The sequence below is a fragment of the Mytilus edulis genome, chromosome 10, assembly GCF_963676685.1.
Source record: "Mytilus edulis chromosome 10, xbMytEdul2.2, whole genome shotgun sequence".
In the NCBI taxonomy this organism is placed as follows: domain Eukaryota; kingdom Metazoa; phylum Mollusca; class Bivalvia; order Mytilida; family Mytilidae; genus Mytilus; species Mytilus edulis.
The window spans coordinates 35762947-35782076 of record NC_092353.1 but is presented as its reverse complement, the minus strand read 5'-3'; the positions used below and the strand labels follow the sequence as shown (position 1 = coordinate 35782076).

The window sequence follows — 19130 nt, the reverse complement described above, 5'->3', positions numbered from 1 at the left end:
AGGATAAAAAAAACATATAATTCATTAAGTAGGTAAGCAGAAACTATTCATGTATCGTTCATTCTTACTGCAGATAATTATTTGTAGAAACCAATTAAAATATAATAATCAGTGCAAAATGTCTACTTACTTATCTAAATATGTCATTATATCAAAAGATACCACTGAAGGAAATTTCAATATTATAACTTATAATTCTGCTATTTTCATCTTTTATTTTAAGTCGGTACAGTCTTTGCCAAAGGCTTATATTCAATATTATTTACCAAAGCAAATGATAAATACGTATTGAGTGAGTGGGTTGACATATAAGTATAAATATCGCAATTTTGATGAAATGTTTCTCGATTGTTGTACATTAGTTAACACATTCCAATGAAGTTCCAGAGAATTGTGTTTGGACTTTTTGGAACCTTCATGATATTATTTAGTAGATGTCATTGTTATGTATGTGATAATGGTCAAATGATAACAGCAGTATCGCATGAAGAATGTTTTAATGAACTTAGTAGTGTTGTTGAACTCGTTTGTGGAGTAATGTCTGGCGTTAAAAAGAGGGCTGTGTCTGGTAAGATGTTACTTTTTTTATATACTATTGAGAGAATTTTAAAGCTAAGCAGAATATTGTTCAAATATTTAAAATGGTTTTTATTTCATTTCAATTTGAATATATTAATGTTCAATGTAGATGAAGCAAATGATAACTAAATAATTCAAGTGAAAGTCTTGTTAGGCAAGATTGTTTAAACATAAAGAAAGTAAAGAACAGTATATCATATAAAAAGGGAGATGTTTTATAGTTTGAAATGGGACACTAATACAATAGAGCAAGGGACAACTATGTGATCAGATACAGGTAACCATACGGCGTTCATCTATTAGGAAAACGCATACCGTATGGCAAACTATTAAAGCCCCAAAATTGACAAACTGTAAACTATTATTCAGAAAATAACATCAATATCCTATTTTGTACTTAATTACTAAACAAACGCAAATCATCATGGCAGATAGCAATCATCAAATACCACAGGACAACATGATTTGGGTTTAGTAGTAATCCATACTAAACGGTCAAATATCGGTCAAATAACTAAACCATTCATTGCATACCTAATGTTTACTTTTTGAAACATTTTTTTTTGTGAAAGTTTATATTTCTGTTTAAGATCAACATAAATGACTTAAGCGCACGTCAACTCGTTTTCACAGTACAGTAGTAGTAATAAGTAAAATAACCAAAATACCGAACTCCAATTAAAAATTCAAAACGGAAAATCCTATATAAAATGGAAAAATCAAAAGTGCAACCACATGGAAACAACTGCCAGTTTCATGAATTTGGTAGTCATTTCTTTATGTACAAAATGGTGGATTTAATCTGGTTTATTACTAGTTAAACCTCTCATTTTTCTGACAGTCCCATTCACTTAACAAACATACTTATTATGTAAAAAAATCTTTATAAAATTGGGGATCGGGGTTCAGAGTCATTGTTACATTGAAATATGATCTTAATCATTTTTAAAACAAATAACTGTTTCAACAAAGAAACACGAACAAATATTAAGACACATTTCAAAAGCAAAAATGAAAAATTGACCATATCTTAATATTACACTGGCGGGATGTATAAGTACAGATCCACATCATAAGTATATACTCAATAAGGACTCAACAATAAAGGTTTTAATTAAACAAGCTAAACAAAACAAAGGGAACTGTAACACGTAATTAAGACGAGTAACAACGTCGGTACCTAGAATCTATACCTCCAAGACCATCATGTATTATTTGTGAAGTTGGTATGGAATGAGGTCTTAGCGAACTTTTATAGTCGTTTTTGACATAACCTCGACTCATAAACTTTCTTCTTAGATACGGGTGACGTTTTAGAAAATATGAGAAGCAGCTGTAAGCTCTTGAATACCAAGTAAAATTAAATTGCGTGCATATTTTACGATAAATAAATAATCTGTGAAACTCTTTGATATTCTGTTCCATAATTATGATAATAGACAGTCTTATAATGGATCAAATCCTTAAAATAATTTTTTTCTGATTGATCTGATGTTGCCATTGTATTTTGTTTATGAAAATAAGAATATTATTCTTCTCTGTTACACTTTTTTGGAGAAACTAAGCTGTCGTTTGATTGCATAATCTTTAATCAGATATTATAACTTAATTTATAAGTGATCTTTGTTTGCGATCTTTGGATGACTATCTTTTGTAGATGCTTGAAAAGCTCGTCTGGCATACAAAATTGTCGTATTTTTGACGAGTGGACTGAATGTCGTTTCCTATCATTTTCACCATTTTCTAAATAAGGAAAGGCCTTACAAAGTCGGTATTTTTGTAATATAGCTCTTCAATTGTTTCGGTACTTATACATCCTCGGACTTCAAATTTTTGGCTTTGGGCGTTCCTGATGAAGGTAAATCAAGAAAAGCGCGTCGGACGCATGAAATTATTAAACGTGTTGTTTTCAATTCAGTAGTATGAGTTTTTGATTTAGCTATTTGATGAGGGACTTTCCTATCAGAATTGTCCTTGGAGTTCTGGTGTTTTATTATTTTACTTTTTACCAAAACGATTTGCAATGGTAACTGACATTTTCCTTATTATTCAAATGGTATATTCTGTCATTGTTAAATTAGGGTTTCGCAAATACCTGTACTTATTTCATTAACGCTCCTCGGGTCAGATCACATACAACGATAAAACTTTTGAATGAGTTCACCTTCGTAACCCTTAATGAGTGTTGCAAGGATTCTGAAGGAAGGAATTTTTGTCAGATGATCAGACTCTGTCTTTCCTCGTTCAATACAAGGTTAATAAACTCATCATAGATACTAGGATTAAAATTTTATATTTATACCAGACTCGCGTTTCGTCTACAAAAGATTTATTAGTGACGCTCGTATATAAAAAATGTGTAAAAGGCCAAATAAAGTACGAAGTTGAAGAGCATTTAGGGCCAAAAATTCCTAAAAGTTTTGCCTAATACAGCTAAGGTCATCTATTCCTGAGATAGAAAAGCCTTAGTTTTTCAAAAATTTTAAGTTTTGTTAATAGTTTATTTATAATTATGAACATATCAATGATAGCTCAAGTCAACACATAAAACATTTTGCCCAATAACGCCCATTTTTCTTTTCATATAATAATTCAATAGCTTATAAAAGTTCATTTTCCAACTAGTATTTTTTTAAGATCTTACAAATTTGTAGATAAAGTTTTCTTACTTGATGACTGAGTGGTTTGATTGAAAAGAGTTGTATTTACTTCACAGTTCTTTTCTTCTAAACGTGCGAATTTTCCCATAAAGACGGTCCCAAAATTATTAACTGGGTGTTGTGATATCAAATTGAAGTACTGGAAAACCCTAAAATCGCGCAAAAATAATGTACCAGATGCACAATTTGTCCTGTAGATAAATTGTTTTGTAAAATTCTGTCAATGTGTTACGCATTAAGTTACTTTACTCTTTATACACACTGAAAGCCACAACCGATATATTTCGAATGATTAGTATTTCGCTTATCGTTTATAGATTGCAAAATATGTGTTTAATACATTTTATTACCTTCAAATAGTAGCCAGATGACCACATTACAAACGTACTTGTTAATTTAGTTCCATATAAGAACGTAATACTAATGAGTGTCGCTCGCTGTAATCGCAAGTTTAATAAGGAAAATTAATTGTTAACAAATCGTTTGAGAGTCAATATAATAAACTAGAAAGGCTTTTTGCTTTCGATAAATAAATCGTTTTATACTTTTATATGTATTTCCAGAGAGAAGCAACAACCCGTTTTCAATTGTGAAGAAGCGGAACAGAGAAAAAGACTTACTCTGCCACTGTTGCCAAGAGTGGTGTAGTTTTGAGGACATTATGCGATACTGCTGAAACAGTTTCATGAAAGTAAAACTCAATAAAACAGTAACATTTGTTTGGCTTTCTGTGATACATTTATAGTTATTATAATATATCGATTTTGAAACTATATAAATGGTTGGAAGAAAAAAATTAGAGATTATTTTGAATTCAACTTACAGAAATTTTATCCACTATAGTTTATTATTTGGTACGCCAGCCGCGCGTGAAGTAAGCTATTTTTTATCAATGTTTCCAAATTTTGTTGAGTTATCTACTTTGTTCCGAAATTCCGATATCATTCCAGGGTAAATGCGATAGCCGTAACTGCAGTTACATATATCCAAGGATGATTGACATGATTGTAGGAAGCATCTCTTTTGTCGATATTGTAATAATTAGGCATAATTCTTTGGTATTTCATGTCTTCTATTTTTAAACATATTACTTAATACGAAACTGAAATACCAGCAGTTGTTTTCATAGTTTATCACCTAATGGAAAAATCGGCAATTCGAAAAATAACTCCAATGGTATTGGCAAAACTGTAAAGACTGATATCCGTACCTATAATAAACTTTTAAAAAGGGATTTCTGCAACTGTAATTAATGTTTAGAAAAGGATATCCGTATCTGATGATTTTTGTTGCGTCATTCATTATCATTGATGTAATAGATAGATAGGGCACTGTTTTGAAAATAGAACTATACTTAAGTCGTCAAAAAAATGTGTGAACACAATATTGTTATAATATTTGAAAAATACCAATTAAGGAACTAAGTAGTGAGCAAGCTAGCAACACAAATGCAATTGAAAGAAACGCCGTGGAATCCGATATACGTTCTTCATAGTTTTATGCCTTAATGGATCTTTTCAGATCCTGGTTTCATCGTGTCCATTGAGGACTACACCAGAGCATAGGCAAAACACTAATAATTTTTACTGGACACTTTGTCAGAATGGGTAAAAACTTTCAGATCTCTGATAAACAGTCGAATTCTTTCTTGAAAAACTATGAATGATCGACAGTCCGTTTTCAGAGACGAATAAGCTGTGAAATGTCTATCCCATCTTCACGATATATATATAAGTTATTGGTCCTGCGGAGAGATAAAATGTTTTTATATATAAGTCGTACTACTACGCGTTTCTTGTAAAATAAAAAGGAAAACAAAAACACTCAGATAATCCCACTTACAAAATCGAATCACAAATAAAAAGGAAAATAAAAAACTCCGAGGAAATTCAAAATGATAAGTCCGTAATCAAATGGCAAAACCAAAACTCAAACGAATGGATATTATTCCTGACTTAGTCCAAGCATTTTCTTATGCAGAAAATGGTGGATTAAGACTGGTTTTATAGCTAGCTAAACCTCTTGCATGTATGACAGTCGCTTAAATTCCATTATATTGACAACAACATCTGAACAAAACAGACATAATAGGTAATGATGTAAGAGAAAGCGGAACAGCAGTCAACATTTTGTTATAATCTTAATCACTATAAAAAGAAACTAATTTGCAACAAAGAAACACAAAAAGGCATATAGACAAAGTACATTTGCTAAGATGAAAGACAGGAATAAAAAAAATTACCATTGCAAAGTAACGGGATGTATAGGTACAGAGCCACGTCATATGTAACAAAGAACCACGAAAACAGGCATATAGACCAAGCACATTAGCAAAGATCATAGACAAAAATATATGTTTTAACCACAACACAATGACGAGATATTTACGTATAGAGCCACATCAAATGGCTTGTACCTTCTCATGGATTCAATGAGATACCAAGTTTACAAAACTCCTTACAAAAAACAGTTCATTGTCGGGTGATCTGCATGTTCAACAACAAACGATTGACAAAAAAATATATATCATCAGCGAAAGAGGTTCATCAGAAAAACTACGAAGCTGTTTACTCGCGTATTGGTATTGACCATACTGGTACGTGGATTAAAAAAAAACTCTTTTAAGAACTTCTGGATGATTTCAATTTCGATCTTTCTCTGAAGTTATGCTATCAAAACTTTTGATTTTTAACACTGCATACCATAGCTCCATATGTGAAATTGAACACCTGTCTAAACGAAATAACCAACAATGCTTTTCGATAAAAGAATGGTAGGATATGCTATAAATTTATTACTTTAGAATATCATACAGCAAGTTTTGTTGAGCAAAGAACAAAAAGGTAGTGCAAGTTACATAGAGGAACAAGTGATCAGTATGCTTGAGGTTTCCTATTGACATCATATCTGTTGAATTTTGATATCTGTGTCTGAGCAGAAAGTTGATGAACCAAGGTTAAGTAGTACATTGTAGAAACCTTTTTTATGAAGTTCATCGGAAGATATCGCTTTCAACTCATGATTGTCAAAATAACATGCTTGAGATGAAAAAAAAAATCAAGTTCCATAAACCATTTCAATCTCCCCCCCCCCCCCCCCCACAGCACATCCTATCTTCCACCATACGCAAAATATCCTCCACCATGCAAAAGATATCCACTACCATACCCATTGCTACTTCCACAACAATTATTGCCACCATGATTTCCACTATGCTCACCATCTCTAGTTTCAAATCCACCACCACCATGATTTCCAACATGATTGCCACTATACTCATAATCTCAAGTTTTATATCTACCACCACCATGATTTCCACCATGGTTGCCACTGTGCTCATCATCTCTTGTTTTATATCCACCACCACCATGATTTCCACCATGGTTGCGATTATGCTCACCATTTTTTGTTTTATATCCACCACCACCATGTTTACCCCCATTCTTGCCACAATGCTCACCATCTCTTGTTTTATATCCCCCACCTACATGGTTGCCACTATGCTACCATCTCATGTTTTATATCCACTATATGGTGGTGGAAATAAAACAAGAGATGGTTTTATATCCAGCACCATCTCTTAATTTATATCCACCATCACCATGATTTCCACTATGCTCACCATCTCTAGTTTCATATCCGTCACCACGATGGTTTCCTTCACGATACCACTATGCTCAGCATCTCTTGTTATATATCCACCAACACCGTGATTTCCACCATGGTTGCCACTATGTTCTACATCTCTTGTTTTATATCTACCACCACCATTATTTCCACCGTGGTTACCACTATGCTCACCATCTCTTGTTTAATATCCATCACCACCATGATTGGCATTATGCTCACCATAAATTGTTTTATATCCATCACCACCGTGATTTCAATCATGACTACCACTATGCTCACCATCTCTTTTTTTATATCCACCATCACCTGATCGCCACTATGCTCACCATGTCTTGTTTTCTATCCACCACCACCGTGATTTTAACCATGATTTGCACTATGCTCACCTTATCTTGTTTTATATCCACCACCACCATGATTGCCACTGTGCTCACCATCTCTTGTTTTATATCCACCAACACCATGATTGTCTGTATGCTCACCATTTCTTGTTATATATCCACCACCACCATGATTTCCACCATGATTTCCACTATTCTCCCCATCTCTTGTTTTATATCCATCACCACCGTGATTTCCACCATCACTGCACTATGCTCACCATCTCTTGTTTTCTATCCACCACCATCTTGATTTCCACCATCACTGCACTATGCTCACCATCTCTTGTTTTCTATCCACCACCACCGTGATTTCCACCATGATTGGCACTATGCTCACCATCTCTTGTTTTATATCCACCACCACCATGATTGCCACTGTGCTCACCATCTCTTGTTTTATATCCACCACCACCATGATAGTCTTTATGCTCACCATCTCTTGTTTTATATCCACCACCACCATGATTTCCACCATGATTGCCACTATTCTCCCCATCTCTTGTTTTATATCCACCACCACCGTGATTTCCACCATCACTGCACTATACTCACCGTCTCTTGTTTATATCCACAACCATCTTGATTTCCACCATCACTGCACTATGCTCACCATCTCTTGTTTATATCCACAACCATCATGATTTCCACCATGATTGGCACTATGCTCACACTCTCTTGTTTTATATCCACCACCACCATGATTGCCACTGTGCTCACCATCTCTTGTTTTATATCCACCACCACCGTGATTTCCACCATCACTGCACTATGCTCACCATCTCTTGTTTATATCCACAACCATCATGATTTCCACCATGATTGGCACTATGCTCACCTTATCTTGTTTTATATCCACCACCACTACCATGATTTCCACTATGCTCACAATCTCTTGTTTTATATCCATAACCGAACCTCATTATCAATTTATAGATGCAATATAAAAAAGAAGATGTGGTATGATAGTCAAAATATGTGGCGGACTTAACATTATTCCGAAAGTCTTGATTTGTAGTTCCTGAAATATTGTGACAACCTTTTAATACATGAACGTTATGTGAAAGAATACATGAGTATTTAGTCAAGAGGTATTTATGAGCGATGAATCTGATCATGGAATATAAAATACAATATTATTATAGTCCTAGATCCGATAATGCATCTCACAGTAACGCAAGCTTGCAAGAATCTTGAAACCGGTAAATTTTCATATTTAATTTTGTATTTTAAAAAAATCGCGTCCAAAATTTGATGGATGGTTCTTATATTAAGTTACACTATTTACTGTTTACAAAACTTTTGACACTTTTGAAATACTAAGGCGTTTCTTCCTCGGGAAAAGATTACCTTAGCTGTATTTGGAATTTTTGTCCTAATGCTCTTCAACTTACTACTTTATTTGGCCTTTTAAACTTTTTTGGATTCGAGCGTCACTGATGAGACTTTTGTAGACGAAACGCACGTCTGACTTTAATACAAAATTTAATCCTGTTATCTATGTTTATATATAACTATTTGATGAACAGGGTGCAAATGAGCTTTGGATGTGAAATGCATCATACAATATAGTCGATACATTACTAACATGCTTACATAAAGCTAATGTGTATAAGATTATGTCAGGTTTTTTTTTTGTCAACAGGAGGTAGACAGCAGGCAAGTATCACAATAACCTAAAAATGTATAACAAAGAATAACAGGCTCACGTGAAGCTTAGTACTTAAAAGTTCTAACTAAAAGTACTTTGAATGTAGTTCCTGAAAAAAGGTAGCCAACATTGTATTGTTCTTTCGGAGAAGGGTATGCAAAGTTAGTTTGTTGTACTGAATGCTTTTAATTAACAGTTTGAAATTTAAATACATTTTAAAACATAAAAGAAATAATTTGGAAAAAAATAGATTTTAAGACTACACGAATTACATGGCAGTGTATCGTATTGTGTCAAATAACCAATTTTGAAAAAAGTATTTTCTGCTTTATATTGTTTTTATGTTCGATTTCATGAATATATCATTTATTCCATAATAGTCATTTGTCTAATATTATAAAATACACACAGCATATATCCATAGTATTCACCCTTTTTCTGTGTAATCTGAATGATACATGACTGTATATAGTTACATGAGAAATAGAAAAAACAAGTTTCTAACCGTTAAGTTTGACTATAGCATGATTATATTAATCAACAGAGCATTCATTTAATTCATTAAAATAAATTACAGTAAAACTATAACATGTATACAGATTGAGAAGACCGAAAGTAGGAGTTGCGCAGTTGTGATTTGTCTAAATGTTGGCAAAAACAAGTAACATTTTGGCATTTTGCTTTATATAAGCAATAGGCCATTGTCGACGCTTGAATTGTTTGCTGGACAGGATTTCATTTACACGCATCACTAGTGTATAATCGGAGCAGGCGTTTATCTTTACATAACTTATTAGTATTGCTGTGTTTAAAATTAGAAAACGAAAGCAGAAACATTTGATTGTGGAATATGAAAAATGTCGTATCAAGACATCCGAAAGTATTTTGAAAGTCATGTAAAAATTATTATCCTTGTTTTATTTCTTATCAACGTATTAACTCTCATAATTGTTCTGGGAATTCTATGGGATATGTCAGAACCATCTACCCCTGTAGAAAATTGTGGGTACTTGTGCCTTGAAATGGAAAAGAATTCTGATTATATGAAATGTGGTTGCAGAGCTGAAGTATTACAAGAATACACAGAAAAGGTAAATATTTATAAATAGTTCATCTCTGATCTCTAACCGGGAAGTATTTAAAAAATGATAATAATGTTTGTCCCAATTATGATTTATATATATTCGGCAGATAATTTATTTCACATATATATAAACCCAATGTAGTGAAAATGATATTAAAAAGCAAATACCGGGAAGTATTTAAAAAATGATATTAATGTTTGACCCAATTACAATTTATATATATTCGGCAGATAATTTATTTCACATATATGAACCCAATGTAGTGAAAATGATATTAAAAAGCAAATAATAACTAAAGAACAACAATGCATAAATCATTTATCAAGTATGCCATAAGCATAAAGCTATGGAATGTCATAAGCATACTTAAAATTCTTTAAGAACAATTGTACAACTATTCAGATCTTTAGATTAAGTACACGATATATAAAGTCAATAGCATTATGTCAAATTACTGAACCCTGTTGCTCTGAGTCTCAATCATACAAATTTTTGTATTTTTTTTTTTAGATTCTTCATGTTAATTTAACAGTTCAGCACTATATTTATGAATTCCAGATCTGCAAATGTAGATGTATAGCACGTCTATAGCATGAATATATATGATATGTTATAAATAGTGCACTAGAGATGTAAAGTCGGGCGGCTGTAGATAAAGAGTAAAACATTGTAAATATAAAGCCAAGCGCTATACATTTTTAATACAAGAGTGGGATATGTTAATTTCCTTCGCTGTAAATGCAAAAGCTAGTGCATCTATAGCGCTGTAGCATTTTTTACAAAAAAAAAAACTGAAGTGTAAAATTAATCTTACGATAAAAATATTTAGTTGAATTGTAAAGGAATATTTAAGACTTACGATAAATTTTACACTTAAGATTTTTTTGTGAAAAGGGCTACTGGACTTGACATCTCCTGGAATTTACCTCATTGTTATCTACAGCGCTAGACTTTTAAAATATTTATAGCGCTGCATCTAAAATATCACAAATCTTTATCTGTATAGGAAACACAGTGCTCCGTAAATCCGTTATTTTTGTTTGCAACATTTTTTTCTTGATATATGTACTACTTATATTTTTTTCATATAGACTTTCGATGAGAAATTGATGACTATATCAAAAGAATACAGAGATATGTTCAAGAGTTCTTCAGGTAATAATCATAATAGCTACATCTACAGAACTGCCCACGTTCTTGTCAGAAAAGCATACAAGGGGTAATGGGACAACTCCCCCACTAACATTCATTTTGTAAATATCTTGTTGGATACAAAACTCGTTCAGTCCATTCGTATATTCAATCAATATCGTGCAGGTTAACCTCTATTTTAAGATTGAAACTTTGAACAAAACCATGAAAACCTTCAGTACCCAATGTTGATACAATGACTGATTAACGGACGGACGGATGGAATCCTAATACTAAGTACCCCATCCATGACGTCTACTATAAGTAGGCTTGAGTTTTTTTTAACGTTAACGTTTATTTCATTCATAATTGTAACGCATAATGTGAAAAAAGGACAAAGGAAAGGTTTTCACAAGAAAAAGCTAACCCTAATTTTTTTAATTCAAATGATGTCAATGTTTGCTCATAGCTTCAACCAATTGACAATGGTCCTTACTTAGATGCATTGTACGCTAACTTTTTTCTCAGTCAAATACTTTATTTCTGATTCGACTTCGGGGAAATTAATTTGAGCAAAGTTATGTATTCGTATTTTTGTACAGTAACTGGCAAAAGTAGCGTCAATAAAACGCAGCCTCAAATTGATACTGTCCCTGTCATCTTAATCAAAATGTGTGTACATTTTCAGTCAAAATGCATAATGGTTACATTGGAGATGTTAAACCTGTAGCCCATTTGATTGGTGAAGACACGGACATGCCAACAAAAGGTAAAACTCAAAGACAAACAAACACAATTTGATTTTAGTTAATTAAAAAAGACATATCCATAAAACTGGCAACAACCTATGCAATGTGTTGCCATTCTATGAAATTCATTATTTGTTTTCTTCATTTTATGTTTGCTAATTTGAAAACAAATAATTATGTTATCATTTTAGAGGGGAAATTATTAAATCGACGTACCCAATATTAAGTTGCTAGTCTGGTTAAAAAAAGGCGTACATAATTTAAAAAAGAAGTTGACAATGTCATCATGGAATGATTAAGATTCCACTCAAGGTACAAAAAGGATAACAGGGATCACATCAATATTACAAACTTGGTATCATCTGTAATACTAAATTAACGAAGTCCAATTTGTCAGCCGTCATCGGGTAAAAACGACAAATCAAAGAATTCAACTTTATATATAGCTAATATAGGATAATGGTGTAGATTAAAAATTACACCACTCCAGACCCTTTTATTTTCTACATACTTAATATTGCCAATAATTAACAGGTTCCGGGTCGAATCCGATACCGATACCAATAGTATATTCACCTGTTACCTATAACCTTACCTGTACGTTCCGCATCTGACAGGCGCACCACCAAACGGTGTATTTAGGATATTGCTATATACACGGGTCATAATTACAGGGTTGACACTACTTAACTCAATCATTGTCTAATTGTTCCCATTTTAATCAGTAAAACTATCTAAGATAACAATACGAATACTAAAAATCTGGACTTAAAATAAGGCGTATAGGTACTGTTTTCAATTTGTTAGTGGGCATGATATAAAACAGCGAATCAAAGAATTAAACTTTATTTGTAACTAATATAGGACAATGCTATTGATTAAAAAATACTCCATTCCAGGACCGTTTGTTTTCCAAATAATCTATAAAACCACTAATTGATAAGATCCAGGTCGACGGGTTTAAACAGAAAGATTTGAAAGCAGAGAAAACTGTGTATCTTATAATCGGCATGACTTTATCAGATGACAATATAAATACAAAACTAAGGCTAACGCATAGTTATATACTTTAATTCAGTCACGGACCGGCGATATCACGGGTGTGTTCAAGTTCTAGTGATAGTGAAATGTACACCAACTACCAACACCTACCACCTTCGACAAAAATTTTTGCTTGTCTGTTGATGAATAAAATTGAGAATGGTAATGGGGAATGTGTCAAAGCGATAACAACCCGACAATAGAGCAGACAACAGCCGAAGGCCACCAATGTATCGAGAAACTCCCGCACCCGGAGGCGTCCTTCAGCTGGCCCCTAAACAAATATTCATACTAGTTCAGTGATTATGGACGTGATACTAAACTCCGAATTATAAACAATAAAAAATTCAAAACCATACCAGACTAACAAAGGCCAGAGGCTCCTGACTTGGGACATGCGCAAAATTGTGGCAGGGTTTAACATGTTTTTGAGATCTCAACCCTCCCCCTATACCTCTAGCCAACGGAGAAAAACAAACGCACAACAATACGCACAGTAAAACTCAGTTTAAGAGAAGTCCGAGTCCGATGTCAGAATATGAAATTAAACAAAATAAACAAAATGACAATAATACATAAATAACAACAGACTACTAGCAGTTACTGACATGCCAGCTCCAGACCTCAATTAAACTGATTGAAAGATTATGTCATTATCATGTTAGGGGTTTAGTATTATACCATCATTAAAATATGAGAAGAACATAACCCGTGTCATGCCAACAACTGGTTTTAGAATACATGTGTTTAATTCCGATGCAAAGACTCTATAAGTGAATCAATATTAATGCTTAAATATGCAATCTTTAATGACCTAACAACAGTATCGTAAATATATCCCTTCTTAATAAGTATGTTTAAAAGTTTTGTTAGCTTTTGAGGTGAATACTGACATATTTGTGCTTTGTAAAGAATATTACCATAAAAGATTTGATGAGAAATACCTGAACGTATAAGATGTCTGCATGTTGAGTTATATTTACGAATTATTTATGATAAAATTTAGTAATTGTTTTGACTAGTTTGTGATATCGAAAACCCTGGTGTAATAATTTTTCAGTAATACATAATTAGACCTCTAGATGTCTTTTTGATTATTTTTTGTCGTTAGACTGCTGTCTCATTGGCGTGCACCCAACATTTTCGTTACACGTACATGTACATACAAACATTCACAACAATAGCGCATGTCAAATATAGCTTAATTGACGTGGTAAGGTTAATCGACTTGAAGATATGCATGTACACATTACGTCGACCAATTCAAAAAAATGTCTTACGAAAAAATAATACTCCCGAGCCATTAAAATTTCAAAACAAGTTACATTCATATTTTTTTTATCGTAAGATATTTTGCGAAAGGAACTCATATGGGATAATTCAATTTGGTTATCTAAGGTACCAGGCTTATAATTTGATACATCAGCCACGCGTTTCGTCTACATAAGACTCATCAGTGACGCTCAGATCAACATAGTTAAAGGCCAAACATATATAAAGTTGAATGGCATTGAGGACTGAAAATTTCAAAACGTTGTGCCAAATACGGCAAAGGTAATCTATGCCTGGGATAAAAAATTCTTACTTTTTCTAATAATTCATACTTTTGCAAACAGTTAATTTATGAAAATGACCATATAAGTGATATTCATGTCAACACAAAAGTGCTCACTACTGAGGTTTATGTACAAGTATATCAAAAATGTTAAATATTATAGATTTGACATTATAGAAAAAAAATAATTTCTATTGCTTTGAATCAATTTGGGCAAACAATCCATGTGTAAATACTGTTTGTGTTCATATTGTTTTTTTTTTTTTTTATTAAAGTTAAACTATTTAAGGTCGTTAGTAAATTATGTGGTTTAAATAACAAATGTCAAAACTGTCAATTTAAATTCGATAATTCTTCCAGTTCAATGGTTAATTATAGATAGGAATGTGAAACATTTACAACGTAACATAAATTGCATTTTTTAACAATAAACCTTACATACTGAATATTTGTTCATCTATGTAGATTTATTTTAGATGACACGAGAAAGGAGATATTACCGGTCAAGAAGTGGTACAGAGGAAACAACTGCCTTTTGTTAAACGGTATCAAACTACACAGAGGACGTGTTCGTGTCCCGGTCAGTGGATTTTACCATGTGTACAGCGCTATTGAGTTTAACTATCATTTAATACGGGACACTGAGCGCAACACAATTGAAGTGCATTCTAAGAGCCCGAACATGAAACATGTAATATACAAATCAAACATAAAGAATTCAAAGAAGGAAGACGAGATCATGTGCACACAACATCCGTATGAACGTTCAGAGAATCTTGTTTTCTCCAGATATGATACATACATCAGTGGTGATACTTATTTGGAAGCAGGGGATGAAATATATGTCAAAGTGGCAAACATATCTTATGCATCAAGTCCACCGAAAAATATATTTGGGATTATTCTGATCTAATATCAATGCAAACCAACTTCTTCGTTTTTAGGTTGTTAAAATAACTTTAAGGACTTTTTCATTAGAGCTGTTTTCCTAAAGCTTGAAGATTAATAAATTGGTTGGCTTGCTTTGTTTGTGTAGATTTATTGCACGTTATCAAATAATATTATCAAATTTAAGTATCATGTATACTGGTTTATCTCCTCCTGTTTATAAAATTGTTTACAGATGTAAATTTTAACTACAATGCTTGAGCAAACGTTCATCAGAACAAATTAAACAAAATAACTTAAGTCTTAATCTTCAAGCGTAATAAATTAAGCTCTTACAATTGTATCTGTTGCTTTTTAATCTTTTTAAAATGTTGTTAGTTAAAAAATATATATACGGGTTGACTTTTAATACAATTAAAATTTAGAAAGAGTCTTTTCCATAAACAAAATGGCGTGCGAAGCCCTTTTTAGCTCACCTGGCCTAAAAGGCCAAGTGAGCTTTTCTCATCACTTGGCGTCCGGCGTCCGTCGTCGTCCGTCATCCGTCGTCCGTCGTCGTCCGTCATCCGTCGTCCGTCGTCGTCGTTAACTTTTACAAAAATCTTCTCCTCTGAAACTACTGGGCCAAATTAAACCAAACTTGGCCACAATCATCATTGGGGTATCTAGTTTAAAAAATGTGTCCGGTGACCCGACCAACCATCCAAGATGGCCGCCATGGCTAAAAATAGAACGTAGGGGTAAAATGCAGTTTTTGGCTTATAACTCAAAAACCAAAGCATTTAGAGCAAATCTGAAATGGGGTAGAATTGTTAAACAGGTGAAGATCTATCTGCTCTGAAATTTTCAGATGAATCGGATAACCCGTTGTTGGGTTGCTGGCCCTGAATTAGTAATTTTAAGGAAATTTTGCTGTTTTTGGTTATTATCTTGAATATTATTATAGATAGAGATAAACTATAAACAGCAATAATGTTCACCAAAGTAAGATTTACAAATAAGTCAACATGACTGAAATGGTCAGTTGACCCCTTTAGAAGTTATTGCCCTTTATAGTCAATTTTTAACCATTTTTCGTAATTCTTAGTAATATTTTACAAAAATCTTCTCCTCTAAAACTACTGGGCCAAATAAATCCAAACTTGGCCACAATCATCTTTTGGGTTAGTAGTTTGAAAAATGTGTCCGGTGACCCGGCCATCAAACCAAGATGGCCGCCATGGCTAAAAATAAAACATGGGGTAAAATGCAGTTTTTGGCTTATAACTCAAAACCCAAAGCATTAAGAGCAAATCTGACATGGGGTAAAAAATTTATCAGTTCAAGATCTATCTGCCCTGAAATTTTCAGATGAATCGGACAACCCGTTGTTGGGTTGCTGGCCCTGAATTAGTAATTTTAAGGAAGTTTTGCTCTTTTTGGTTATTATCTTGAATATTATTATAGATAAAGATAAACTATAAACAGCAATAATGTTCACCAAAGTAAGATTTACAAATAAGTCAAATGACTGAAATGGTCAGTTGACCCCTTTAGGAGTTATTGCCCTTTATAGTCAATTTTTAACCATTTTTCGTAAATCTTAGTAATCTTTTACAAAAATCTTCTCTGAAACTACTTGGCCAAATTAAACCAAACTTGGCCACAATCATCATTGGGGTATCTAGTTTAAAAATGTGTCCGGTGACCCGGCCAACCATCCAAGATGGCCGCCATGGCTAAAAATAGAACATAGGGGGTAAAATGCAGTTTTTGGCTTATAACTCAAAACCCAAAGCATTTAGAGCAAATCTGACAGGGGTAAAATTGTTTATCAGGTCAACATTTATCTGCTCTGAAATTTTTAGATGAATCGGACAACCCGTTGTTGGGTTGCTGACCCTGAATTGTTAGTTTTAAGGAAATTTTGCTGTTTTTTGTCATTATCTTGAATATTATTATTGATAGAGATAAACTGTAAACAACAATAATGTTCAGCAAAGTAAGATTTACAAATAAGTCAACATGACCGAAATGGTCAATTGACCCCTTAGGAGTTATTGTTCTTTATAGTCAATTTTTAACAATTTTCATAAAATTTGTAAATTTTTACTAACATTTTCCACTGAAACTAATGGGCAAAGTTCATTATAGATAGAGATAATTTTAAGTAGCAAGAATGTTCAGTAAAGTAAGATGTACAAACACATCACCATCACCAAAACACAATATTGTCATGAATCCATCTGCTTACTTTAATATTCACATAGACCAAGGTGAGCGACACAGGCTCTTTAGAGCCTCTAGTTTTAAATAAAAATACACCAGGAACCCCCGAACGGGATAATGTGAAATATAGGTATTAATAATAAATACAAATAAGTAGAACATTACGAGTTACAGATAGAAGACTGAACTTTATTTAATTATTGGTCAACTTTGACTGAGGGAGTTGACATCTTTGTTTCTTTATAGTCATATATTATTCCACGGACTCTTAATGCATAGAAATTGTACACAGTTAATCATAGACCTAAGCCTCTAATGGCATATACTATCTCAATCAAGGTCAGTTGAAGGCCATCCTTGAAACAACGAATATGTTAATCTACGTTAGAGGATTGCCGTATATACAGTTAGATATATTATCCTGCATGATTTAGATATCTGACGTGCTGAACTAGCTGTTTATTTATCTAGGTAACTGCAATTTCTCACATGTATGCAATTAAGTGTCGTTTTGTCGTTAGGAATGTCGAAGGATGATAAGTACACTGCAACCTCCGGTCTGTTTTTTGTTTGATATTTTTTCATGAACGTCAAGTTGGTTACCTATTCCCTATTCGTTACCTATTCCCTATTCCCTATTCGTTACCTATTCCCTATTCCCTATTCGTTACCTATTCGTTACCTATTCCCTATTCCCTATTCGTTACCTATTCGTTACCTATTCCCTATTCGTTACCTATTCGTTACCTATTCCCTATTCCCTATTCGTTACCTATTCGTTACCTATTCCCTATTCCCTATTCGTTACCTATTCGTTACTTATTCCCTATTCCCTATCGTTACCTATTCGTTACTTATTCGATTTTTAATATCCTTCCCCCTTTTTAATTAAGTCTCCCAAACAAAGTTTGGAGACTTATTGTTTTTGCTCAGTTCTTATTATTTTTATTATTCTTCTTCTTCCTCTTCTTCCTCTTCTTCCTCTTCTTCCTCGTCTTCTTCCGCCACTTTAAAATGAACTTGTTCGCAGCATTTCTCCAAAACTACTTGTCAGATTTACTTAGGGTGTCATAAAATGTTAGACTAATTTGTCTAGGTGAGCCATCAATCGTTCATTTGTCATGTTTGTGCATTGGGGTCTTTACTATAGAACCCTATGGGGTTTTATTTTCTAAAATTTTCAAATGAATATAACTTGAAAACTGTCAGTGATAGATACATGCAGTCTTCAGAAATGATTAAAGGACAATAAAACAAATCACATGAAATATAGGGGAGTCCCTGGGGGGGGGGTCATCCCTACCCCCTTCAATTCGAGAATATGCTTTTAACTTGTAAACGGTACAGATCCCCACCCCTAAACCATATATATGTTTGTATGGGACAATAAAACTAATCAAATGAAATTAAATAAAAGTTCCTGGGGGTCACCCCCACCCCGTTCAATTTGGGAATGTACTATTATCTTGTAAACGGTCCAGATCCCCAGCCCTTAACCATATATATTCTTGAATAGGACGATAAAACAAATCAAATGAAATTAAATGGAAGTCCCCGGGGGTCATCCCCACCC

General features: G+C 33.3%; 1 protein-coding gene and 1 long non-coding RNA gene across 2 annotated transcripts; both read left to right on the top strand.

The window, feature by feature from the left end:
* The first annotated feature begins 363 nt into the window (after positions 1–363).
* On the top strand, positions 364–3952 carry LOC139492409 (uncharacterized). The gene is made up of 2 exons (XR_011656821.1): positions 364–568; positions 3803–3952. It is a non-coding gene; the product is annotated as an uncharacterized lncRNA (long non-coding RNA).
* Positions 3953–9465: 5513 nt separating this feature from the next.
* On the top strand, positions 9466–15488 carry LOC139491029 (uncharacterized). Its single transcript, XM_071278287.1, has 4 exons — positions 9466–9991; positions 11077–11140; positions 11805–11885; positions 14938–15488. Exons 1-4 carry the CDS (start codon positions 9758–9760, stop codon positions 15372–15374), a joined length of 816 nt encoding a protein of 271 aa, XP_071134388.1. The 5' UTR covers positions 9466–9757; the 3' UTR covers positions 15375–15488.
* Positions 15489–19130: the final 3642 nt, after the last annotated feature.

What these genes read in the sequence shown, in the direction of transcription:
- LOC139491029 (XM_071278287.1), top strand. Translation starts at nt 9,758, where the DNA reads ATGTCGTATCAAGACATCCGAAAGTATTTTGAAAGTCATGTAAAAATT. An exon ending in TACAAGAATACACAGAAAAG is followed by an intron (nt 9,992 to 11,076) that starts GTAAATATTTAT and finishes TTTTTCATATAG; the next exon opens with ACTTTCGATGAGAAATTGAT. An exon ending in TATGTTCAAGAGTTCTTCAG is followed by an intron (nt 11,141 to 11,804) that starts GTAATAATCATA and finishes GTACATTTTCAG; the next exon opens with TCAAAATGCATAATGGTTAC.